Raw genomic sequence first — 25,424 nt, forward strand, 5'->3', positions numbered from 1 at the left:
TTCACGTGAGGCCAGTTTGAAGTATAAATCAGGTAAGGGTTAGGGTTACCTGAGTGGAAAGGTTGTCCAACAACGCCACTATGTGTTAGAAGCCAACTACTGCATGCAGGATTGCTGCATTCGCGGTCTCCTCGGAAATTGCCTTAATGATCCTCGACATCGAAGTTAGTCATGGATGCAAGTTATTAATTCAAGGATATACAAATTATAAAACATTTACTACCTAATACAGATGGTTCTGCGGGCAGTTGTTATTTTTTAGTTGGATATTTGAAAGGAGATCAGTTTTTTAAAAGAAGAAGCCTTGAATTTACGAGAAACATGTGAAGGCACCAGCAGAGCTGTTAGTTGTTTTATTTTTCAAAATGACGGACCCGACAACTTCACCAGAGGATCACTGGAAAGTAAGTAACTGATGCTAGTTATTCTTAACTTTTTAACTCTTACGTCTGCCGTGCGACAGCAGTGTTATGTTTCAAGCATTGTTATGTCTATAAGTGGAAGTTTTGCTAACGCTACCAGGAGCTGGGCTTTGTTAGCTCGAGAGCTAACGCTAGCTAGGTGACGTTTGCCAACGTCACATAACTATTAGCCGTTAGCTCGTTAAGTAAACAAACCGATCTGAGAGGGGCAGCTCCTGTCCCTCGTTAATGCATACACAGATTTGCACCCAACCAAAAGGACAATTCTGCTTTTGCATTTCTTTCTTTCAAACATCCATGTGGAAGTGAAGTGCAGATGTGTTGAAGCCAAAAGTGGTGTAGTAAATCTCCCATTAGTAAGCTTCAATACATGTACAGCCCCCACCACATCTTAAATGAACCCTGTGGGAAACTATAGTGTGGTATCAGAACATGTCGCTGTTAACATGGAAAACACAGCTGTGTAAAGATATCTCAGTGAAGCTGCTGATCTACCCATATCAAATGATTTGGGTTTTATTATTTAATATGATTCTGTTGTAGGTAGAGAGAGGGAACCTTTGGTCCAACAGTCTAAACATGAAGCAAGACTTGGTGTTGAAATTGAACACATTTCCAGAGGTTTCTGGAATCATTGGATACAAACTAGACCCAATTGTGGGAAGCACACATTACAGTTACTATTGTGCTGTGGTGTCCTACATATAACTGGGTGATTGAATGCTTTATCCTCCTGCATACTTGAATTGGACAAATTGGGGCAATGCTCAGCAGGGGTTTAGGCTGTCTGTCATGTATGTATCGGACTATTGTCAACGTATTTAGGGCAGCACAATGTTTGCTCCTTTTTATTCCAACATTTCAGCCTCTGTTCTCCTTTTTCCATCTTTGTTCTGGTGATGACTCTGCAGACAGACGGGGCGTTCAGCGACAGTGGCTTTGACCCTAGTGAGTATTCAGTCAGCTCACATCTCGTTGTTTGTCATATGATTTGATCTTTTTGAGCTATTTGATTTTGACCTTTTGTTTCTGGTGTCTGCATTACAATGTATTTCTTGCCTTGCAGTGAAAAAACGTTGATGTCTGCTGACTTCCTTTTTTAGGTTTCTTTGCAGAAACGCCCAGAAAGGGTTCAGTTGTGTCCCGTGCCAACAGCATCGGCTCGACAAGCGCCTCTTCAGTACCAAATACAGGTATTATGTTTGTAAAAATCTGGAACCGACATTGCTGACAGTTTAAAGAGAGAATGTGAGCTACATATAACACACTATGACATAAAGATGTCATTTAATTGCAGTATTAGTCTGTTTAAAAATCAAATGTTATAGTTTATTATGTCAACAAAAAGTCATAGCATCCTACTATACTATGATTTTGTTGTTGCCATACTCTTAGTATGTCATAAAAAGGTCATGCAAAATGTCACAGAAGGACATTTATTCTAATGGAGTGCTTTAAAAACCAGTAAGAGGAGTATATACTATGTAATATGTTTAATAATATGCATTTTTATATCTTTTGTTTACATTCTGTCAGCAGGGTTTAATGGGTTGCCTCTGTCGAATAGCATAGACCAGTTTGAACTGCATCAGTCATCGATTGAATCCTGCTGAGATACAAAATGGTCCAGGATATGCATGTTTCCTAATCTGAGTGTTAATATATTCTCGAATAGATGATGAAGACAGTGACTACAGACATGAGACGTCCTACAAGGACTCGTATAAAGATCGACGGAGACAAGCGCACACACAGGCTGAGCAGAAGCGCAGGGATGCTATCAAGGTAAGAGAGTCTCTGTGACTCACCGCAAATAAACCACACACTCCTTTTTAATAAGCTTTCATAGCTGTGCATTTAAATTTGTATTCAGTACTTTTATTTTTCTTGTTTGTTACTTTTAGAAAGGCTACGAGGACCTCCAGTTCATAGTACCCACCTGCCAGCAGCAGTCTGAATTTGCAGTGGGAGCACAGAAGATCAGCAAGGCAACTGTGCTACAGAAAAGTAAGATGTGTTGGAAGATGTGATTGAATGAACACTTATGGGTCACCCTTGAGAATAATGTTAGTATTTGGAATACTAGTTAATACATCATTTGACATCTTATGATGAATAAGAGCTAGTCGATAGAGGTCAGAGATTTATGTGGCATTATTATCTAGTAGTTTTCCAGTCTCACTTCAGTCATGTGACACATCTGCATGCTGCTTGTAGCCCCAAATTACAGATCCAGCCTAACATCTTCACATCACACAAAGCAAGAACAAAACACACACACACACACACACTGTATATGGGAAATGGTTGTGGAGGGACAACACCTTGGAAAGTGGAAACTTTAATCCGTAGGGTGAAGAAATCCCTGACGGATGCATTTCTGTATTTCGTTGCAGCAATCGACTATATCCATTTTCTTCATAAAGAAAAGAAAAAGCAAGAGGAGGAAGTTTCTGTGCTACGGAAAGAAGTGATGGCGCTGAAAATCATGAAAACGTGAGACAATGGTGCACAAACGTTCTCAGAATAAGAGCTACGACTTCCCCATGTGTTCCGCTCAGACTGATACAAATATGGATTTGAAAAGAAATGCTGATCTTGAACAAGGAGAGAAAGATCTGGAGTTATTAACGCTTTGATTGTAGCACTGAAATAAAAGGATGTGTATACGACACTCGCTGTGGAGGCAAACCAATTCATCTCGCTCGAGTGAATCATTTCTTTATGAATTAGTTGTTGCCATAAATGAAATTGAATATTTTGTGATGCAGTGAACAGTGATTGTCTTTCTCAACAGGAACTATGAGCACATAGTGAAGGCCCACCAGAACAACCCACAGCAGGGAGAGGATCAGGTGTCTGACCAGGTCAAGTTCAACATCTTTCAGAGCATCATGGACTCCCTGTTCCAGTCTTTCAGCAATTCTGTTTCAGTGAGCAGTTTCAAAGAACTGTCCGCCTGCGTTTTCAGCTGGATTGAGGAGCACTGCGAGCCACAGGTAGGGAATATTTCTGGACAGAAGATCAGACCGTTAAATGGTCAGTGTTATTATAATAACAGCTTTGTGTGCTTCTTCTGTTCTTTGTTAGACGCTGAGGGAGTTTGTCGTTGGAGTGCTCCGGCAGCTCAATGGTCAGCTTTATTGATTGAAACCTTTTGGACTTAACTCCCAGAAAATGGACTGTGGGCTTGTTCTGGCCTCTCAGCGTGGAGTAAAAACTTCAACCAGCCTCAGGCCACACCACAGTATTTCCACTCACTTCAGCCCATCAGTGACTCCATGGCTGCAATTGGATTACCTCAACCTCAAAGTACAGCAGAGATGAGCAGTTGTAAGTTTTTAAGGATCCCTTTCTGATTTATAATGTACATACGTAGATAGCTGTGTATATTTCTGCTGACTGTTCATATTTCTTACTATTGTTCTGCTAAGAAATTATAGATACTTTATCTAAATGCAAGGGAACCACAGGTTTTTAAAAAAATGAATGTATATGTTAAATGCGTGAGTTAAGACGAGACAGTGCATCGATCGTCACCGTGTGAAGTAACTGGAGTTGCACTTAAATAAATCAGAACCAAGACTCCTTACGAGTCGAGTTTATTGATCGTAATGCTTCTGCAATCTGTCAATCAAACTAATGGAAAAGAGAGAGAAGGGTGATGAAAAATGTAAGAAACGTGTGAGCTGCTCCCCGCTGTGACTACATGTATTTGCAGCCAGATCCTGATATGAAGCTTCAGTGCCGTCCCACTCCTGACCCGTCCCACATGTTGTTAAACACTAACTACTGCAGTCACTGTCATTTCTGTGCAATCAGGAATATGCACTATATCGCATTTTATTAGGTTTAAGAATACTATCTCTTCTACTTTTCATTGTGACGATATGTTTTCATTAATGCATCTGACAAAGATGCTGAACTCTTGGGAGACACTTGTGCATCGTAGGCAGTATTATTTATGAAGATTGACAATAAGCTTTGTTGCCTTTGATTCTGTTTAACTAGTTATTCAGTTGCTGTTATAAATGTTGTGTGTTTTGGGAGATACATTTAAATACAGTGTTGATTTTTGATGAACATTTCAGATTGCAATCTACTGTAGTTTACAATAAGTATTTGTTTAATTAAATTATGTAAAATGTCCTCCCTTGAAATGTCTTAAGTTTTAATGTCACGTGACAAATGCTATTTTACTTTGGTTATCAGTTCATTACAAATCAAATGTGCTGATCCTTTTTGAAAACCATCACCTGTCACAGGTTCCTGGTGGGAGAATTACAAAAAGATTTCATAAACATGTAAAGCTATTTTCATGATGGCTTTGATATATTTCTACACATTATCTGAAGTAAGATCTTATACATGTTGCTTTTCTGTTCAATAGCAAATTGTCGTTTTACCGTTGTTGCTTTAAATCACAGGGAAGTGTACAGTTTGATCTTGTCTTGTTGCTTCAGGTATTGTCTTTTGATAGTTTTTATATTCACCATCCTGCTGTATATTACCTTTGAAAGCGTGACGTCAACCTATGTAGAGGAATATATTAAATGCATGTCCTGTTTAATTTTCCCCGAGTAAAATGGAAATAATGTGCAGCAGGAAACGACATCTTAGAGCTGGGCAGTGGTCCCCATCGCTGCAGCCAATGAACCTGTAAAATATCTTTCATATTTTAAGATGGTTCTTTTGTTGGAGAAACTGTTAGTCCAAAGGTTTACCGTCATGAACATTTAATAACTTGGAAGAAACGGTACAAAACATTATTCACAAACACAACAACCCGCCATAATCCCTGAAGGTTGTGAGTAACCGTCCATGCTTTATACAATGTGGATTTGAACTGGTGAACAAAGAGTTTACAGCTTTCAAAGCTATAATGACTCATTCCTTGACATTTTCATCGTAGGCTCAGGATTGGTTTTATGGGTTTAATTAAAAAGGGAAAACATAAACCAACTATGACAAACATCCATCAGTCTAACAACGTGACGTATGGTTTCTGTCAAATGACATCAATGTTTGTATAAATAAGCTTTTATTAACGTTGCACTATTTGTTCAAGAGCAAGGCTATAAATAAAGAATGTGCTGTGGCTCAGACCGCTCGGATGTATAATTTATATTCTTGGTTGAGCACTACACGAGCTTACATTGATAAACAAGCATGTTCTTGTTCTTTCAAGTACTTGGAACAACCACCTTACAGTCCTCATCAGTCTCGACTCCAACTTCCTCCTGTGAGGGAAGAAAACATGTATATCATTCATCAGCACTGTGAACAAGAATCTCTGGCACACAAGCACAACACACAGCTGGTGGCAGGACGTTGAGCTTTAGAAATGTGATCGTATGAGCTTGTTTCACTCACCAGAAACTGCTTTTTGCTCTTAGGGTACCCTTCCAGGATCGCATTCATCATGTCTGAAGCCTGAGAGAAACAAAGCAAAACAAAGTTTAAGAATTTAGTTGCAACAGTCTTTCATCTGCAGCTTTTAATATTGATAGGAGGAACAAAATAATTAAAAGCTTAAAGAATTTGCATTACTAAACAGTTTCTGATTATTATTATTATTATCTATTAATGATTGCAGCTCTATATACATTACCAATCTCTTCCTCTTCTTCCACTCTTTCACGTAAACACTACGGTCTTTGTAAACCTGTAAATCAAAAGTATTATCAGCATTGCATCTTGACTAGGTTTCTGAGATGCTGTAATTCATTCCCAACCTTCTCTTTCTCTTCGGGTGTGATGTGATTTGTGGCCGACTTTATCTTCTCCATACGCGCTCTGTACCCTGAACACTCCACTTTCAGCTCCTGGATCTCTGACTTCATCTCCTCTGTTGTCAGGGAGCTGCTGAGCTCCTTCGACTCTGTTAGTGGAGATTTCATACAAATGTACACAACTCTTTCATAATGCAGTACAACAAAAACACGGTTCCTTACGCATGCAGAGGTCTCGTATACACCATTTACTTTACTTGTAGCAAAAAGCAACTTCCTGTGGCCTAATATGCACTTATTTTTGGTACTTTGTAGTCATAAAACATGAGCCATATACTGGAGACACCAACTTGCATGTCATTAAAAGTCATAGTACAAAATATCAGAAGTCAGAAATAATATAGAATAATATAGTATAGTATATTACCGTATAGTATGTCATAATAATGTCACAGAAGTATAGTATAAACCGATGAGAGTAGAGTTTACTACACCTGCGTCCAGCTGTCTGCAGCTCTGGGTGAGGGACTGCACGTCTGCACTGAGCTGTGAAATCTGAGAGTCCATCGCCTTCAGGTCTGTATCATTCACATCTTTGAACTGAGACTGTAGGGAAGGGAAGCAGCAGTTTATGCATTTCAGTGCCATATTTTCCACAACTACAGTCTTCAGATGAACAGACTAACCTGATCAGCAAAATAAATCTTTTGCTTGCCATACGTTTTCTCCTTCATCTTGCCCTCTAGAGCCAGCAGCTCCATGGCTTTGACCACTGCCTGGTGAATCACAAATATGTAATCAATCATTAAATGTAAGCTACACACACACACACACACACACACACCAAGGCATTTAATAGGTAAGTATTCATCTCACCGTTTTGCCAAATCCATGCTGCTTTTGTAAATTGCAAAACACATCCTGAGCACTGTACGGTCGGTTCTTCTCATTCAGATATGCAAGGATGAGTGTCGCGCCTGTGGAGGACAGCAGAATGTGTGTTTAACAATATGCATTAACATTATTCACTTAGTGGCTACTTTATCTACTTGTATACCTATACAATCTAGTGCAATGTGTGTGGCTAATAATGGATTTTCTTATTTTATCTTTATTTAAAACAACTGTTCTTGCCATAAAGCTTAACCAGGCCCTCCGGTCGAACCCGGGGACCCACAATTAATATGCATGATGCCTTTAATGTTTGACACGGTCATAGAGGTGTTAATTCAATGATATGTTGAGCATTGTGGTCATAGTTAGTGGTTGTGTTGTTGTACTTGACTGCATTATATTAAGAGGCGTTTCTAAAATGATGTCCCCCTCTCATGTATATAAATAGGAGGACATAGACTAGAAACACTTCTCAATATATTACATAAAACAATAACACCACTGCAAACTACAACCTCAATTATGAACATATCATTCAATTTACATTTTACATATTCTTAACTGAACATTATGAACTTTGCAGACCTGTTGAATAGCATTAAATTGTACAGGTGTTCCTAATAAAGTGACCACTGAGTGCATGTTATCTTTTGTATGTTAAGTCTTACGGAGTTTAAGACATTGCTGAACGATTAAAATATATTCCATGTAACGTAATAATAAAACGTCCAACATTTAAAAGAAATGTCACATGTTGTAAAGTGGACATATTTGGAGTAAGCTCACCTAATGTTTGAGAGCTAGCTTATCATGCTGTAGGCTATGTAGCTAACGTTAGCTGACAGCTTCTTAGCTAACACTTTATTATCTGTGAAATCACACGAGTGTCATCCCCTAACAACTTGCTATTGTTAAAAACATCATGACCGACAGTTAAGTCTTACCGTTATCCTTTTTACTCATTTCTAACTTGACTTTTGGACAAAGATGTTCCGTGTTTTTAGCTTCTTAAACAGAGTTTCGCGCGAAACATGCGTCACGGAAAAGATCGTTTATGCTTTAAGATGCGTCACAGTAGTAAAATATCTCTCCTGCTCAGCGAGAGTGGTGTGGACAACCCTCGCACAACAGCTTTATAAAATAAAATAAACATTTTACCTCTACATATCAACAGCGGTCTTATTACGTATATTTATTTAAGAGTATAATTGCTCCCATTTGTACATTTGGCTCAGTCCTTTAAAAAATAAAAAGGTATCCGCAATAAAGAGCAGAGTGGGTTCTCTGTACTTTTGGCTGGTCTCAGATGCCAGTTTATTCAGGACCGTGGTCTAAAACATTTTGATTAAAAAAAAACACAAATCTGTTTTTATGCGGGCTATTGTTGTGGAAATAAAATAAAAACAAATATAAAAATGTATGGAAATAGGAACACATGTTACATATACTGCAAGTCTTTAATAGTGAATGATTTCCTTCAGGTGTCTTTTTAAGAGCCACTTATCACCTGAGATTGCTGTACACCTGTTCCCTTGTCACATGAAATAATACCAAAGACAGACTTAATTGCAAACATTTTATTCAATACGATTTGCACATCAAAACATATCAAAACCAGTTACAGAGAAGAAAATACACTACAATGTACTACTACATTACACTATCAAACTGACTACAGATCACTCGTACTGAGGAACTGACTCTTCATGGAGCAGCAATGAGCAACATTCTGGTTAACTGAAGTGACAAAACCAAGTCAAACAACGAAGACTAACTTCTCCTCCTCCTCCTCATTTTGCAGCCTAACATTCCCAGCAATTTTCTATCAGTGCACATTTCTTCTACTTCACCTGCGTGAATGTGGATCCAGCAGTTTTTTCTATTGTGCCATCGTCTGCAGCTACGATTCTCCGCTCAAAATAACGCAATTAAAGAAATCAATGTGTTTTCCGCCATTAAAAACCCAGCATTTTTAGACTCTTTGATATTATGCATTTCAATGAATCTCAACAATGGCTCATTTAGGTTTTAAGTGCCATTTCCACAGTAACATGTTGACATGGTTTTCAATCAGAAAACAAACAAACAGGCTGACCAGCACACAAAAGCCACTTTAAACCTTTACATAATAACACTCTTGATAACTTTCTCTAACCAATTTTGATGTAAACGTTTCCCCATTAAAATGGTAAAAAGATCCATGAATTGAATTTGATTTTTCTCTTAAAAAGGTTCAGCATGACTGAACCACATGAAATACAGGGATGATGAAAGAAAGTAAGACATCGGTTTAAATATTACTTTTGAAAAAGAAAAAGACGCAAAGAAGCCGAGGGCTCGTTTAAGGAATTAAACATGGACAGAATATGTTAGCGAGCTGTTTTAAAGGGCGGGGAAACAAAAGAAACGGCCCTCTCTGCGGGGAACAAGTTCATAAATACAACGAACGGACATATAATGAAGTGTTCCTCGAGGTTCGATATCTTAAGACTGTAATGAGAGGAAAAGAAGCTCCCAAAGATACACAGAGATGTCTTCATATGTTGGACAGCAGAAAAGGAAAACAGTAAAGAACTGTTAAGTGTAAGATGATATATTTAATGTTGCAGGATTTGAACTAACAGCCACGTTGCTTGAAAAGACAGCAGAGCACTAATAGCAGCTGGTTCGGACTAAATGTGAGGGTTCCTACGACTAAAACAAACTTCAACATGTAATGCTGTACCGTGTCAAAGTAACAAGGCTCAGCTCAACCAACAGGAATGTCATATTTGGTCCCATGTTAAATAGCCCTGTGTGTCTCCACCTGCAGGTAGAAAAGATTTACGGGCACTGTTTATTTATAGTCATTAACAAGTTCCCCTGTAACTTAAGGGTGCACATAATTACAAGACTGCAACAAGGCTCAATAATGCTGGTTTATTTTCTGTGTGTCGTTTCATTACCTATTGCTCAGCCTACAAAGTAAAGGTTCTCCGGATGATCGGGGTTTAAAAGTACGAGAGAAAAGAGTTTTAAAAAAAGATTTTCACAGTGATAAACTGATGTCGAGCAGAAGCAGGGCTGCTGGAACCAAAGATCATCTCTTACAATCACAGCGCAACATCAACACTGCTCATGAGGTTGCACTCAAACACACAGACATAAAGACACACTCTCTCTTCAACACACACACACACACACACACACACACACACACACACGTTACTGTGGTTTACCCAGAAAGCTAGACAAGAAGTTAGACCCCTGGCTCTCTCCCCGTCTAGAACCCCCTCCTCCTCCGAGGGGATCCATCTGGTTCAGTTCAGACTGATCCAGCATTTCAAAGTCCTCTCCGTCCAAGTCTGTGTCCAGCTCGGAGCTGGACTGCTTACGGTAGCTTCGGTGGGTTCCGGCCCTGGGAGGGCCTTCTCTGCGCCGGGTAGCAGAAGGCCGAGGTTGCAACGCCCCGGCCAGCGCTGCCTGGATCATGTTGCTGGCGATGACTCCGGCCAAGTCTCCGGCGAAATCAGAGGCAGGTGGCAGGCCGCTGAGAGAAAGTTCTTCATCCAGATCCTCCTGATCAGAGTCCAGATGAGAATCTACATCCAGCATTGAAGCCCGGTGACTAACGAGCGCAGACAGAGCCAGACTAGGTAGATCCATGCTCGTGTCATCGTCGTCATCCATCAAAGTGGCGTCCGGGTTTATGGAGGGGAAGTCTGGGAGGTCTTGGGCGAAGGATTCCTCAGCGTCACTGTGTCTGTCAAAATCTGACCAAAGCACAGACAGAGACCCGGTGAGGGATGAAACGGAACACAAAGAGGAACATCTGAATACCTGCAGACTTACCTTCAGAGCCCTCTGTGAGCGGCGTCTGGCCTCGCGATAGGTTAAATGTTCCATTATCAGTGTAGGACACCTCAGCGTCAGAGTGCTCAGAATCAGTCAGAGCAAGTTCCTTCGCAACAATAGCGTCATCAAACTACAAGAGACAACAGGTGGGAAACGATCAATATGTTTATTATCATTCTGAAATGTAACTTCTTGCTCTCAACACCTTTTGTAGGCTTTACCACAGAAGCACATGACATCATGTGACGTGCATAACCCCAACAGGAAGTGGCTTGTATGTGCTTCTGTAAGGAACACTGTGCTGAAACTGCACTGTGCATGTGTGAATACTGCTCCACGAGTGTGTGCTCTGTTCTCTACAGCACAGCACAACTAAATATTGTGACATATGTACAAATGTCTATTGTTTCTACACTTTCAATGACCCAGGTCTATTTACAAAAGCTTTCAAGGCCTTGATTTGTACCTCTCAAATTCACAAACTCAAGGTATTCAAGGACCATGTCATAAAAAAGTAAATGTATCGTCATGAGAAAAGTCATACACAGTACTGTATGTCATAAAGAAATGTCTGAAAAATGAGGGTTCACACACCTTAAACATCAATTCAAGGACCCATGGCGACTTAGTTTGAGACCGGGATCAAGGTTAGTTACTGTTACTTACAGACACAGACACAGACACACACACACACACACACACACTTACGGTTGGGCAGAAAGCAGCCAGCTCCTCCTCACTATCACTGTCTTCCCCTGCACCACGGAGAGGCCTCCGCAGGACTGCAGAGAACAACAACAGACATGAAGACAACATTTCATCGTGCGGGTCGGTGCCACTAGAGGGCGCTAACGCATCAACAACACGTCATCTCAGCCAACATTGATGAGCAGCCTGATGACATCACTTCTATGTAATGCACCATGTTGACGTGTTATTCAAACAACATACGAGCCTCAGAAGAACAGCTGTTTGTTGTGTCTTCGTGTTACATCCATTTGTTTACGCTTCAGTTCTGGCTTTGACTTTATTTCATTTTCATGTCAGAAAGTTTCAAACATGAAAAGTAGTTTGATAAATAAATGAAATGAAATGTCGTGCACAACTTACACTGATTATCAATAGGCTTTGACATCATGTATCCACAAACACTGAAGTCCAGTCGCTGCAGGACGGGATCCAGCTTCACACACACATACTGAAACACCCTGTGATAGGCTCCCAGAGGAGCCAGCAGAGTCGCCCACACTGCAGGAGAGAGGAGGCATTCATTCTGGAGCACTTCACATGACAGCTGGTTAATTAATAGTTTGATAATAAAAGAGGTAATAAGGAATAACCAGGTAGTACTTTGGGGTACACATGGTAAGTGATCTCTGCTGTACAGATTAAGATGGATACACATTTGATCCTGCACACGTCGCGCTGCTGTGGCTGGTTTTAGACGTCAGAGCAGAAAGCCCTGGCAGCTCTCGTCTCCAGGACTCGTCGGCCTACATTGGTTGGAGGTTAGGAGATTAGCCCAGTCTCAGTCTGACCTGCTTAGCTTTCTGTCTAGCTCCCTTTCCCTCGCTCACTCCTTCCTCGTGTGTCTCATCCCGGCTTTAATCACCTCACAGGATAGGCTCTGTAACCGGGGCCCCGCTGATCTGGTTTCACCACTCGTGTATTTTTAATTCTCCGGCTGAGTTTCACCGCCAACGTGGAGGAGCCTGGATCTTTAGTTAGGACGGAGGAAACTGCTGGGACTCACCAGCAGAGTAGGAGAGCGCCAATCCAGGAATGCAGCGTCCAACCGTAGCCAAGCAGGTGAACACCCCACAGGTCAGGACGCAGAACTGACACAGAGCAACGACACACAGGGAGTCAAGTCAGTGCCTACAATGCACGAGGACTACGGTGCACGTATCCAACGCATGCAACCAGAACAGGGACGGACAACACACCGACATTAACCTCTTCATGCACTGTGATAACAATCACTATAAGTACAATACAGGGTGGAGAAATGTTCCTTCAATGAGCGGCACACACACACACAGACACACACACAGACACACACACACAGACACACACACACACACACACACACACACACACACACACACACACAGTCGTGTAACTTGGTGCAGTTTTGAAAAGTACAATGGAAGTGAAATGTTCCATGAAGGAGTCGTCACAGAAGATATTAGTTTGTGGTCCTCACCTTGCCGGGGTTGAGTCGTTTGAACTGCACTGCACTGGATGCGAGGACAGCGCCACTGACCCAGGCCTCAGAGATGTGGTGGCACAGTTCAGGCACACTGAGGATGCCAGGCTGCACCAGACCCCAGCTACACACACACACACACACAGAGAAGATGATCAACACCTGAATCTGCTTTCTACTCATGACATTAATGTTGTTGTTGGAATACAAGCGGACGGCTGCAGCAACACACCTCTCGTTTTCTGATTCGTCCAGGTTTCTGACTGTGGAGAGAAAACATTCATCACTTTCAGAAACATACTGAGTGTGCACAACAACTTAAAAACACTCCAAGTAGAGTTCCTTCTTTACTCTCAGTTAACGGTTACAGATGGAATACAATCCGCCTGCTGCGGACTGATATATCCAGTGGGACAAAGTACATTTGTTGCAATCACAGCAACCTGGGGGATGATCCAAGTTACAATTAATGCAAGAAGGAAATAGAAAGGATAAGCGCGGAGCATGAGTCTGTCAGCGCACCTCTAATCTCAGGCCAGATCTTATTTCTCCAGGTATCAACACTGACAATCACAGCCAGACCAGCAGCCAGCAGGAACAGCAGGCGCAGAGAGGTCAGGGCGAAGAACCTGGAGGGGGATAAACACAGAGCAAATACATCAACAGAACAGTTCTTCAGGTGGTTGTCCACTTTCCCGTCCTTGGGCCTCAACACTTGAAGTCCCAAAGTGTTGCTCTACTTTCAGATCACAAGACCTCGATGTTTGTTGACAACAATGTTCCAGGATGCTGCCAACCAGCAGTCAGAGATTAACCGAACAAAGGGTTTGCTGGCACAGCGAGGCGTGTTGGTATTTGGAGAAGCAGTGCAATTAGTAGCTACAGTTACTGAACAACATCAGCTGTAAACATCTCAGGGAACCTTTACGTTTCACTAACAGCACTTTTGAAGATGCATTTCATCGTGTGACTATTATCTTGTAAGCTATATCCGTTTTTCACAGTTGTCCGCACTGCCTCCTCGTCTCCATGTGACCCGATCATGAGTGCATATCTTTGGGCAGACACCAGCCTGCACCACTGAGTGGGTGTTGACGCACAAGTAAAAAGGGAGACATGCCCAGTGGTCTAATGGAATAAAGGCTGAATGCCTGAGCTCCACCGGCGGGATGGCCCGCACAGTTTCCCCAGTGATTCTCACCATACAACAATATCAAGGTCACCGAGTAGAAACGTGTCCCAGTCCTAAACTTGCTCCTTCTCTTCTGTACTTCTTGATGGTCGACAGAAGAATAAATCACCAACTATTTGAATATCCGATTAAATTAAATTATTAAAAGATGAACTGAAGATTTAACCTAAATTCGCAGCCTCGCTGACGCAGCACCGATGAAAACGGTAAAGCGGATAATCCACAACGGCACCACACTGTTTTAAGATTAAGACAACCGTTTGGTTAGGAGCAACATTAGAGATAAGGACAATGAGCTTAACAGCAAGCATCAGTTATATATTCCATAGTTTAAATACCTACATGGTAATCTAACACTATAAGCATCTCTGTAAACATTGTATATTACACCTGTCAGCAGCCATAACCCCAAAGTTATTCACTGTGGCATTAATACTGTACATTTCAAGTAATATTCTTATCTTATTTATACTATTCTGCATTTTAAACATTTAATCATATATGTATTTTCAGCATTAATAACATTTACATTATTGTAATATACATATTTATATATATTGTAGTATAATAGCCACATTCTTTACTATAACTCCTCTATGTTTGTATATATTTTTATTATAAAGTGGACTGTTGTAAGCCAATTGTATCAAAGTATTTCTGTCTTTCATATCCACCAAATCTTACATTAAGCAACCGGCTACATTAATCCTTCCATCTCATTAGTCCATTTCTGTGTATGGACAATAAGAGCAATAAAATACCTGTCAAATTAAGTTTTTGTGCACACACAGCTGACTTAAACATCCATTAAAACTGATGAGTGTGTCTACAAATAGTGCCACAAACCTGCTATCTGTCTTGTCTTGAATTGACAGGTGAAACATTTGCATTGTGCAAATACACCAGCTGCCTGAGGTCACTGAGGCTTGCACCACAACAACAATGTAGGTTGCTACAACACAAACATACTGAGAACACAGAGCAAAGGAAATGTACAAAACTCACCAGAACACAACGTTGACCACAGTGTAGAGGAGAACACACTGCACGGGTCTTTCCCACACTAGGACGGACTGTAGGTAGGTCAGGACGGGCTCGTAGGGCCCCAACCTGGACTGAAGAGCAGCTTTGACAGCCCGTACCTGACCGTCTCTCTCGCTGGAGCATGGTCGACTTCGCATGCAGACACTAGACCCCTGCTGGGCAGAGCCATCATCCACGGGTACATCATCCATTCCCTCAATATGCGCCATCTTAGCAGTCTACAGTTGATAAAACCAGCCTGTAAAATAAAATGCAAACAGGTACATGAGGGGGCACCACAGCGCCACGGAGCAGCTCCACAACATCGGCTAACACATATATGCTAATAGGTAGCTAGCTAACACTTAGCCACGCTAGTTGAATCCTCGTGTTAGCGTCTAACACTAAACACCTCATTATATTAGAAGCAAGCATTTGATCAAAGACAATGTTAAAATGTTTTTAAAATAAGATGACACGTACTATTTTGTCATTTTTGAAGAAATGTAGCGCCCTCTTCGGAAACTGACAATATGGCGTAGCCTGTTTTTCTGAGCCCCAAGACAGCAGCCCAATCAAAATCCCCTGTGTCATGCGGCGTTCAGGTGCAATAGGAATATTTTGTTTACTTTAAAGCAATAACACAAACACAAGTAAGGTAAACTGTGAACTGTAATTGTAACATAACTCTGATTTAATAACATAATTTAATTAAAAAGTGCATTATTTTCTTATTTGGCATGTTGATTGTACAAGAGTTTAGGCTTGGCACTAGAGTTGAGGGTTTGAAAAAGAAAGAGTTCACTGTTACTGTATATACAGTGCCCCCCGGTGGTCATAACGTGTAACTACACCATACTGTAAAGGTTTTAATTTGGAATGATTGAACCGGAAGCAATACAATGTTATTATGTCTAACTTGATTAGCGGAGTTCAGCTGTAGTTACTGATTGCAGCCACTAGAGGGCAGATAAACTCATGGCACTAGCGCTGAATCAGAAACTATAGCATAACGGTGGGTACTAATTATTATGATCAGAACAATAGTACACGTTTAAGAAACAAAACTACATTTAATATTTACTAGTATTATTGTAGAAGCAGTTGCATTTGTCACTGCATGTCACAGTCAAAGGGAAAAACAATACAAATAAATAAATACTACATTTATACAATAATAATAAAAAGATAACATTATGTAACACTGCTGTTGACTGTTTCACCATCACCCACCCCTTACGACATGACAGACTATCCTGTGCAATTTCCTGCTTGTATCTTTTGCAATCATATTTATATATCTAACAATTAATGGTGCAATTATCCTGTACAGTACATCATAGACATATATACATAACACATATTTTATATACCAAAGGTATTTTACTTATATTTTTATCTTGTTTTAAAATGTGGGATCAATAAAGTTTATATCTTACAATAAATATACAAAAGTGCAGTTACACAATGTGGCCACTGGAGGGCAGTAAACACTCCGTCAACTCAAAGAACGTCAAGACAGAAATAATAGCATTCTGGTACTTCCGGCAAAGACTTCCAAAATAAAACTTTCAAATGACTGTAGATGCAGCAAACTCAAACCAGAGCAGGGACGCCTCCTTTGTGGTTTTCGCGGGGATTTAGCTTGTAAAAGTTAAGGTATCCGTACATTTTGCCCGGATTTTCTGCTTTGAATGTGTCGAATGATAGTCTACTTTTTGACTCGATATACTCCAGTACAGTGGGCGGCGGTAGGCACTTCCGCCAATAAACAGTAGAAGAAGAAGAAGTCCGCTGGAGCGTCACATCAGCACCAAGCGGGAAGCAGCTTGCTGGTGCAACAGAAGTCTACTTTTCTTGTATTATTTAGCTAGCGAGCAGGTTCGCAGGCTAGCTAAATAAAGGAGCAACTGAAGACTGAAACATGCCGCGAGAAATCATAACGCTCCAGCTTGGACAATGTGGAAATCAAAGTACGTGAATGACATTTTTAAGTTAGCTAGCTAAGATGATATATCATGTAATGGCGTTAGCTAAGTGCTAGTATCAAGTCTAGCTAAAACAATATAACACAAACAGCGAGAGTGTAACCTAGCTTGGCTGAATTGTGGATAATGGAGTCTCTACATGGCAAATAAAATCTATTAAAAGTCACCGTTAACCGGCTAACGTTACCTGTGTAGTGGCAGGTTACGGTACATGATGTGTGTAAACGGTTATTTAACGGTAACGTCTCGCTGAACTGTGTGTTTGTGTGTTTGGCAGTTGGTTTTGAGTTTTGGAAGCAGCTGTGTGCAGAGCATGGCATCAGTCCGGAGGGGATTGTGGAGGAGTTTGCGACTGAAGGGACCGACAGGAAGGATGTTTTCTTCTATCAGGTACACTGCTGCTGCAAACAGCCTGGTTGTTGTGATTGTGTCCTGTAGAAGTTAAAGAGTGACATGTATGTAAGTTGTCTTTCTGTGAATTACATCCGGGAACTTGCTCTCCTAGCTATGCAAAGATATTATTAATTTGCACATTAAAATTCACATATCAAAAAACTAAATTATCAATGAAGTAGATTTAACTTTAAGTGTCTTCCCCACAAAACAAAAGCTATCAAAACAATGAATGTATGTAATATATATCGTTAAATGTATTCTGCTTTTCTGTTTGGCACTGCTTCTCATTTAGTTTTCAATGCTTCATCTGTTTTTGTATTTTGATGATTTGCTTTAATACTATGTATGTTGACATAAATAAGGATAAAAAAATGTTTTTTTATCGCTCACATGAGTTACAAAAGGAGTATATTTTCTGCTCACAATAAACAATGCAATGTCAGTCATCTGGTGAAGAACAAGTGCAATAACATGATCTGCCACTAGATAGAGTAGTTGTACTGTAAACTTAAATCCTGCATGCAAACACAGGAACTAAGACACTGTGCAGTATCACCAGCTAACTCCTGGTTATTCATAAAACTCCACAGGCTGACGATGAGCACTACATCCCCCGCGCAGTTCTCCTGGATCTGGAGCCGAGGGTGATCCACTCCATCCTCAACTCTCCTTACGCCAACCTGTACAACCCAGAGAACATCTACCTCTCTGAGCACGGTGGAGGTGCTGGCAACAACTGGGCTAGTGGATATTCACAGGTGATCAGTGGAAATGTTTCTTTCGTTAACCCAAAGAATTAAAACTAGATCTAATATTCTGCTCCGATTTTTCTTCCACGCTAGGGCAAAAAAATCCAAGAAGACATCTTTGACATCATTGACCGGGAGGCAGATGGCAGTGACAGTCTGGAGGCAAGTCTGCTGTTTATCACATACCGACTGTCCCTGGGGCTGCGGGTGATCGGGGCTGTGTGGAACTTTAAAAACTGATTTCAAAGTACATTTTAGCAATATTTCTTTATGTGGGAGTATTACAGAGTATAGTTAACTAGAGCCCGAACGTCAAACATGCAAGAACATATCAAAAGTATTCATTGTTTTTAGTTAATGTTATTTCAGATTGATAAAATACTGGAGAAGTAACGCACACCAGGGGTTGTGATGAGATGCTGATCTCTAGAGGTAGACATGAAAGTTGGAAAACGTGTCGCCCGTTATTCTGATGACGCTTCAGCCCTCAGGACTTCAGCATCAACAAGAAGGTCTGAAGGTCAAAGTGTCAGAAACACATATGGTGCCCGAGCCTGCAACACTTATTTCTTACTGTCTTTCCTGACTGAACCTGTGAGACAACAGGACCCTGGAAACACATGGAGAAAGCCCCTCACTCCTCGTACATAGGAGCGAGACACGCAGACTGAGAGAGACGGAACGTGTTAGTGGTTGTTTTGCTTCTCTTCTTTTGTGTGACATTTTGCAGGTGAAGCTCAGTCGGCTGACCTGCCCAGTAGACACGTTCAGTAATTCACCCACAGTCTGAATAGTATGAGAACACTTGTACTCGAACGTGACTTGTCTTTCAGTCGCACGCTTTCATCCTTGTTGTGTAGAATAGAAATGAATACCTTATTTAAAGCTATGTTCCAATAGTGCCGGTGCCTGTCATCTTATAAGTAGCACAGCCACTGGCTCACTATTATTCTTAGCTTCTTTTTCAGCGACCAGCCTCCCATAAAATAACACTCGCATTTCCCCACTAAGGTCTGCAATTTCTGTAACTCATTCACATTATGACCCCACATTATTATTTAGTGTGTGCACTCATGTGTGCATTGGATAAGAAGGTGGGCCGAGCTGCCGTGAGCGTGTGTATGTTGGCAGGGTGTGGCGTGTAGAATGTCTGGTGATAATAGCCGGGCGAGTGTTAGAAGGCAGGTATTACAGGGCTGCGTTGGGGGGTGAGGGAGCCTATTTGTGAGGTGGGGCTGCACTCCCATTTTTATAACTGCCAAGGAAGAGAGGCATTTGCTAACCCACACACATTTGGGCTTTCTGCATCAGTTTACAGTACGCTTTATACACACGTGGCACATGCTGGAGCTGCAGCTGCGAACTGCCAGTAATGAGAAACTCTTTGTCTTTGTAGGGATTCGTCCTGTGTCATTCCATCGCTGGGGGAACGGGCTCGGGTCTGGGATCCTATCTGCTGGAGAAACTCAACGACAGGTCAACACACACACACACACGCAACTTGTTTTTTAAGCTGACACATTTTCCTTGTTGGTGTGAGAACAACATGTATATTGTTTTGATCTCCAGGTACCCAAAGAAGCTGGTGCAGACTTACTCTGTTTTTCCAAACCAGGATGAGATGAGCGACGTGGTCGTTCAGCCGTACAACTCTCTGCTCACCCTGAAGAGGCTCACGCAGAACGCAGACTGCGTGGTGAGCAGCAGCAGCAGCACTCGTGAATGATGTTGATTAATCCCTTTGTGCTCTTTGCTTCAAGAAGCAGCGACGGCTCTAAACAACCTCACAAGATGACTTAAACTATTTAAAGGAATACTCCACCCAAAAAAAGAAATCCATGTGAAGAAAGATCGTTACTTCCCCCTCTAAGTTTGTGGTTTGACAACACTTCACTTGTCTTGAGGTGACAAACAGGCTGATAAAGTTCATGCTACAGTTCCTTTAGTCGATTTAAAAAGTGAAGCTACACGACAGTAATCTAACGCGTTCACTCCTTCTCACTTTTCTTAAAGAAATCTCACTTTTTCAAAGCACCTCTGTGCAGCGCACTAATTAAGAAGCAAACTGCAGTGCCAGCAATCAAACTTAATAAAGCTCAGCCTCAAATTGGTGATTGTATTAGTCTGAGATCCTCTAACAATCTAATGGTGTTTCCTCTCTAATACCTACTTCCTCCAGGGTCTTGCATAAGGCCCTCATGTTGATTAAATTAGCCGGAGAGCTAATAGAATCTACCCGAGAATTGGTCCTCGAGTTGCGACTGTACAGTGCGTCTTTTATGTTGGGCTCTGCTGCTAACAACAGTACACTGTTGCTCCTGAAGACTCATTACTCTGATACCCTCTTACTCTTTCCAGCATCGTAGCCGTGTGTTGACCTCCATTGTGTTGTTGTGCTGCAGGGAATCTCTTCATTTGTGTGTGTGTGTGTGTGTGTGTTGTATAACAGGTGGTGTTGGATAACACGGCTCTGAATCGCATCGCCACGGACCGGCTGCATATCCAGAACCCCTCGTTCTCCCAGATCAATCAGCTGGTGAGTGGGAGACGTCACTCGACGCTACAACCTCCAGCTGTTTCGTCACTCGGCAGGTTTTAGTTGAACTTCTAGAATCTAGATTATCTGACTGGATTCAAACAAAGACAGGCTGCACAAAATTACTAGATTCACAAACTAGTTTGGCGAGTCCGTTGCACGTTAGACTGGATTTCAGCTGCGCTTTCCAAACGGTATGTCAGCTTGCTACACACAAGGCTCACTTAGGTGTGTGTGTGTAGGTGTGTGTGTGTAGTGTGTGTGTGTGTGTGTGTGTGTGTGTGTAAAGCTCTTAGTCTAATGAACCCTTCATACACACAGGTTTCCACCATCATGTCTGCGAGCACAACCACGCTGCGTTACCCGGGCTACATGAACAACGACCTTATTGGCCTGATTGCGTCGCTCATCCCGACACCCCGCCTCCACTTCCTTATGACTGGCTACACACCTCTTACCACTGACCAGTCGGTGAGTTCACACCGGAGCGAGACAGGAAGTCAGATTGAAGGAATGGTCAAAATGTTTTCATGCATTTCTTTTTTTGTAGCGGTTAATATTTAATGTCCCGCAGATGTTTGTGATAACTCAGCGCTCCGTGTTTCAGGTTGCCAGCGTGAGGAAAACCACAGTGCTGGATGTGATGAGGAGGCTCCTGCAACCCAAGAACGTGATGGTGTCGACGGGAAGAGAGAAGCAGCCGAGCCACTGCTACATCGCCATCCTGAACATCATCCAGGGCGAGGTCGACCCCACACAGGTACGAGTGCACGCTAGTAAGAGTTTGAAGCTGTGTTCATAGCGTTGACATTTAAAATCGATATCACGGGTGACGAAGCAGCGCTCAGTTATTTATTAATAACTTTATACAAATTGATGTTTGACGTGTCTGTGTATTTTCTGCACACGTATCGCACGTATCTACTGTAGGTGCATAAAAGCCTCCAAAGGATCCGGGAGCGTAAACTTGCCAGCTTCATTCCCTGGGGTCCCGCCAGCATCCAGGTGGCTTTGTCCAGGAAGTCCCCGTACCTGCCCTCGGCCCACCGAGTCAGCGGCCTGATGATGGCCAACCACACCAGTATCTCCTCTGTAAGTGCTCGTCTTCGTTGCGTCACCGCAGCCTGTTCAGTTACATTCTCCTCCAGTGTGTATTCATACAGTTGAGACCTGTGTTTGTTCTGAGTCAATACTTGAGGAAATCCATTATCCTAAAACTGAAGTTGAGCGACCGCAGCAGCAGTTAGAGGGGAACTCCACAAAAATTTGGTTTTGGATCATCATCCTGTGAAATTCCTTGAAACTGTAATGTTTTCCCCCTTCTGCTGGTTTCAAACATGATCTGTGAAGTTGAGGGAAAGTGCAGTCCTGTTACGTCATCACTAACTAAAGATTTAAATAAGGGGACGTTCCAGTGAAGTCATTCATTTCACTTTCTGTTAACATGGAAGTCAAAAGCAAGAGTTAAAGAAGTCACAATAAGAAGGGGAAGTTTTCTGACGTCCTGTCTGTTGCTGCCCCACAGCTGTTCGAGCGGACGTGCCGGCAGTACGACAAACTGCGTAAGCGTGAAGGCCTTCCTGGAGCAGTTCCGCAAAGAGGACATATTCAAGGACAACTTTGACGAGCTGGACGACTCTCGGGAAGTGGTCCAGCAGCTGATAGACGAGTACAGCGCCGCCACGCGGCCAGACTACATTTCCTGGGGCACGCAAGAACAGTGAACGGACTTTTGTCAGCAGACATGCTTAGCTAGTTTATTCTAACATTTCTTCACTTTCCAAAAATCTTTCCCTCTGGAAAAACATATTTATTGGCTTGTTACAGCATTAAATAGTATGTTTCAACATCCTTACCCAACAGTCCAGTGGAGTCAAAGAACTTCTTCTTCTGCAAGTCTGTGCAGAAAGCATCAATACGTCTTGTACAAAACAATCTATAAATGTCTGTTAATAGTTTTTTCTTTTCTCTCTGCAACACAACCTGTTGCCCTGCTTTGGTCTATTTTTATACCGAGTACAGTACTTCAGTTTTTGTGCAGTTGATTTAAAGTACAAGCACCGCCGCCCACAACATGATTGCCTTGCATAATGACAGTAGGATTCACCGATTGTGTTGCACGATGGTTAACGCAGGTTCTCGCATCAGACGTCACGGTGCCGTCACTGTACCGTCTGTCTGCTGCTCGTTTTCTACCGCTGCACACGACCAACAAGAATGTCAAGTTGAAGTTGGGCTTGAGCCAAAAATGATGTAAAAATACCGGTCACATAAACGACTGACATTTTAACTGCGTTTGTCAAACACAATAGAGGAAGTCACAGTTTGTACAGAGGATGGATTTCATTTCAACACTTAATCTCTGCCTGTAAATATGCTTTAAAGAATTCTCTGTCTGGTATGAAATAATATACAGTTTCATGTTGCTTTGCTTGTTGGACCTGTTCTGAATGGTGAATAAACACATTTTCTATTATGTTGTATTGGCCATGTGCAATGTTTCAGGTGTTGAAGACTTTTAAAGTTAAAGGACACTTTACTATCTACAAAATGATAAAAGGCTTTTCACCTGGAGCTGCAGAGTAGCTGCTCATCTAACGCCGTTAAGGCTCATTACCACAGGGGAACGTAAAGGCACTTAGCAAGGCGTGCTCGACCGGCCATCGTTTCTAACCAGAGAAGCTTGGGGGGGGGGGAGGCAGCGCCAAAGAAAGCACATTTTCTCAAAAGGAAACACTAAATATGGTAAAATGGTGCTGTTTTTATTAATTACATACAGTATTTATAGTTTTTATTGCACTTCCAAGTTAGTTAAAAACAAACAATAGTGCAATGAACTATACACACATTACATAAAAAAGGTACCATGCAGCATACAAACAAGCTTAATACAAAACAACATCCGCCATTTGATTTATTCTATTTTCAACTTGTAGCTCGGAGCTGCCTGCAGCTGCAGTAGAAAAAGCAAAGAGACGACGCTGACTGTGCAATGACTCGTCAAGGCCTTTCATGGTGAGGGGATTTAACTTGAGGCTGGTTATCGCATGGGGTTGTGTCCAAGACAGTACTCTAACATTATATTTACAAAGCCTATCTATGGTCTCAGATTCTTAAAAGGTACTAAAGTAAGGTGTACAATGTTTACAACAGGGTGTCTTCATATTTGAAGTTTAAACATATTAATAAATGTGGAAACAGTCAAATATAAATTGGAGGGATCTGTCTGCTTTGGGATAATTTCTTGTTATAAAAGCTTATTTAAAAACAAACATCTTTGGTCCATGCTCAAACCCACGACTGGCAAAACTTTGGCTTCACAAGAACAGACAGCTACACAGGATGTACTCTTCTGAACTGCTCCGAGGAGCAGAACCAAAAGCATTTTTGGCTTTTTGTTTAACCTTCTATCAAAAGACGCCTGGGTCTGCATTGAAGACATAAAGAACAGTAAAAAAAAAAAAGCAAAGTTTGCATAAATAATTCTACAAAAGCATCCAAGGTCTGATTAAAAAAGGTTTTTGTTTAAACAGATGGGAGCCACAAAGTAAATATGGCGTCACTTCTTAAATGATCCAGATCTCTGACTAGGGCTTTTATGTGTACTCTTAAATTGAATTTCCATTATAGATACACATTGTGAAAATAACAATAATAAACAGAGAAGCACCTGTTATTTTCAGCAGAGTAGAGCTGCATTAGGATAGTAAATGACATAAGCTAAATTATCCAATCAGTCAAGTGTTAACCAAGTTTCGTGTCGAGGATTACAGCCAAGACAAGCAGCACAATAAAGGACGAGAGCATCTGGTGGAAACAATGAAGAAACAGCTCCAAAACCCTTAACTCAGATCCTGAATGTGTACCAGGAAGAGGTTTTCCTGATTAAATAGACACACACACACAAACACACACACAGACACACACACACTGACACACACACATACAGGTAAGAGTCTATATGGCAATCGGAGCCAAAGTGACTTAACTACAGAGTTCAACATCTGTTTCCAGTTCCAAGTTCACATGGCTCACTGCATCAACAGTTCCAGGTAATGCAAACCCGGCTGGGACCTTATGAAAACTGATCGTGAACATGTCAGCATAAGGGCACGTGAGTGTGTATGTGTGTGTAAAAGAGAAAGCCAAAGACGAGAGGGCGTGTGTGTGTGTCACTGAATGTTCTCAACACTTTTCCAGCAGTGCATGAGGGACGACCGCCTTCTAGGAAAGGCAATACAAATATGGCACACTGAGCGAGAGAGAGAGAGAGAGAGAGAGAGAGAGAGAGAGAGAGAGAGAGAGAGAGAGAGAGAGAGAGAGAGAGAGACAGAGAGAGAGAGAGAGAGACAGACAGACAGACAGAGAGAGAGAGAGAGAGAGAGAGAGAGAGAGAGAGAGAGACAGACAGAGAGAGAGACAGACAGACAGACAGACAGAGAGAGAGAG

The 25,424-nt window shown here is 41.7% G+C and overlaps 4 protein-coding genes across 5 annotated transcripts; 2 read left to right on the forward strand and 2 right to left on the reverse strand.

The window, feature by feature from the left end:
• Positions 1 to 303: 303 nt before the first annotated feature.
• On the forward strand, positions 304 to 4,866 carry mlx (MAX dimerization protein MLX). Its single transcript, XM_029438393.1, has 8 exons — positions 304 to 404; positions 1,334 to 1,370; positions 1,526 to 1,615; positions 2,098 to 2,207; positions 2,327 to 2,429; positions 2,819 to 2,918; positions 3,220 to 3,421; positions 3,513 to 4,866. Exons 1-8 carry the CDS (start codon positions 366 to 368, stop codon positions 3,567 to 3,569), a joined length of 738 nt encoding a protein of 245 aa, XP_029294253.1. The 5' UTR covers positions 304 to 365; the 3' UTR covers positions 3,570 to 4,866.
• A 260-nt stretch (positions 4,867 to 5,126) lies between these two features.
• On the reverse strand, positions 5,127 to 8,136 carry psmc3ip (PSMC3 interacting protein). The gene is made up of 8 exons (XM_029438394.1): positions 7,993 to 8,136; positions 7,031 to 7,131; positions 6,841 to 6,930; positions 6,649 to 6,760; positions 6,158 to 6,303; positions 6,034 to 6,087; positions 5,796 to 5,855; positions 5,127 to 5,662 (listed from the first exon to the last, which is right to left on the reverse strand). The coding sequence occupies exons 1-8, from the start codon at positions 8,009 to 8,011 to the stop codon at positions 5,606 to 5,608; spliced, it is 639 nt and encodes a 212-aa protein (XP_029294254.1). The 5' UTR covers positions 8,012 to 8,136; the 3' UTR covers positions 5,127 to 5,605.
• Positions 8,137 to 9,096: 960 nt separating this feature from the next.
• On the reverse strand, positions 9,097 to 15,907 carry retreg3 (reticulophagy regulator family member 3). Of its 2 annotated transcripts, XM_029437190.1 has the most exons (10): positions 15,790 to 15,907; positions 15,289 to 15,565; positions 13,614 to 13,720; positions 13,324 to 13,354; positions 13,089 to 13,215; positions 12,636 to 12,720; positions 11,993 to 12,130; positions 11,591 to 11,664; positions 10,880 to 11,012; positions 9,097 to 10,800 (listed from the first exon to the last, which is right to left on the reverse strand). In XM_029437190.1, the coding sequence occupies exons 2-10, from the start codon at positions 15,534 to 15,536 to the stop codon at positions 10,253 to 10,255; spliced, it is 1,491 nt and encodes a 496-aa protein (XP_029293050.1). In that variant the 5' UTR covers positions 15,537 to 15,565; positions 15,790 to 15,907; the 3' UTR covers positions 9,097 to 10,252. The 2 variants fall into 2 exon arrangements, with proteins under 2 accessions (XP_029293050.1, XP_029293053.1); XM_029437193.1 differs by lacking the exons at positions 11,591 to 11,664; positions 11,993 to 12,130; positions 12,636 to 12,720.
• Positions 15,908 to 17,139: 1,232 nt separating this feature from the next.
• tubg1 (tubulin, gamma 1) lies at positions 17,140 to 23,451 on the forward strand. The gene is given in 12 exon segments (XM_029437194.1): positions 17,140 to 17,279; positions 17,572 to 17,684; positions 18,281 to 18,448; positions 18,533 to 18,601; positions 19,836 to 19,915; positions 20,009 to 20,135; positions 20,889 to 20,975; positions 21,297 to 21,446; positions 21,583 to 21,735; positions 21,906 to 22,067; positions 22,501 to 22,545; positions 22,547 to 23,451. Coding segments are annotated over 12 exon segments (1,356 nt in total). The 5' UTR covers positions 17,140 to 17,230; the 3' UTR covers positions 22,700 to 23,451.
• The last annotated feature ends 1,973 nt before the right edge of the window (positions 23,452 to 25,424 follow it).

The sequence above is a fragment of the Cottoperca gobio genome, chromosome 8, assembly GCF_900634415.1.
Source record: "Cottoperca gobio chromosome 8, fCotGob3.1, whole genome shotgun sequence".
In the NCBI taxonomy this organism is placed as follows: domain Eukaryota; kingdom Metazoa; phylum Chordata; class Actinopteri; order Perciformes; family Bovichtidae; genus Cottoperca; species Cottoperca gobio.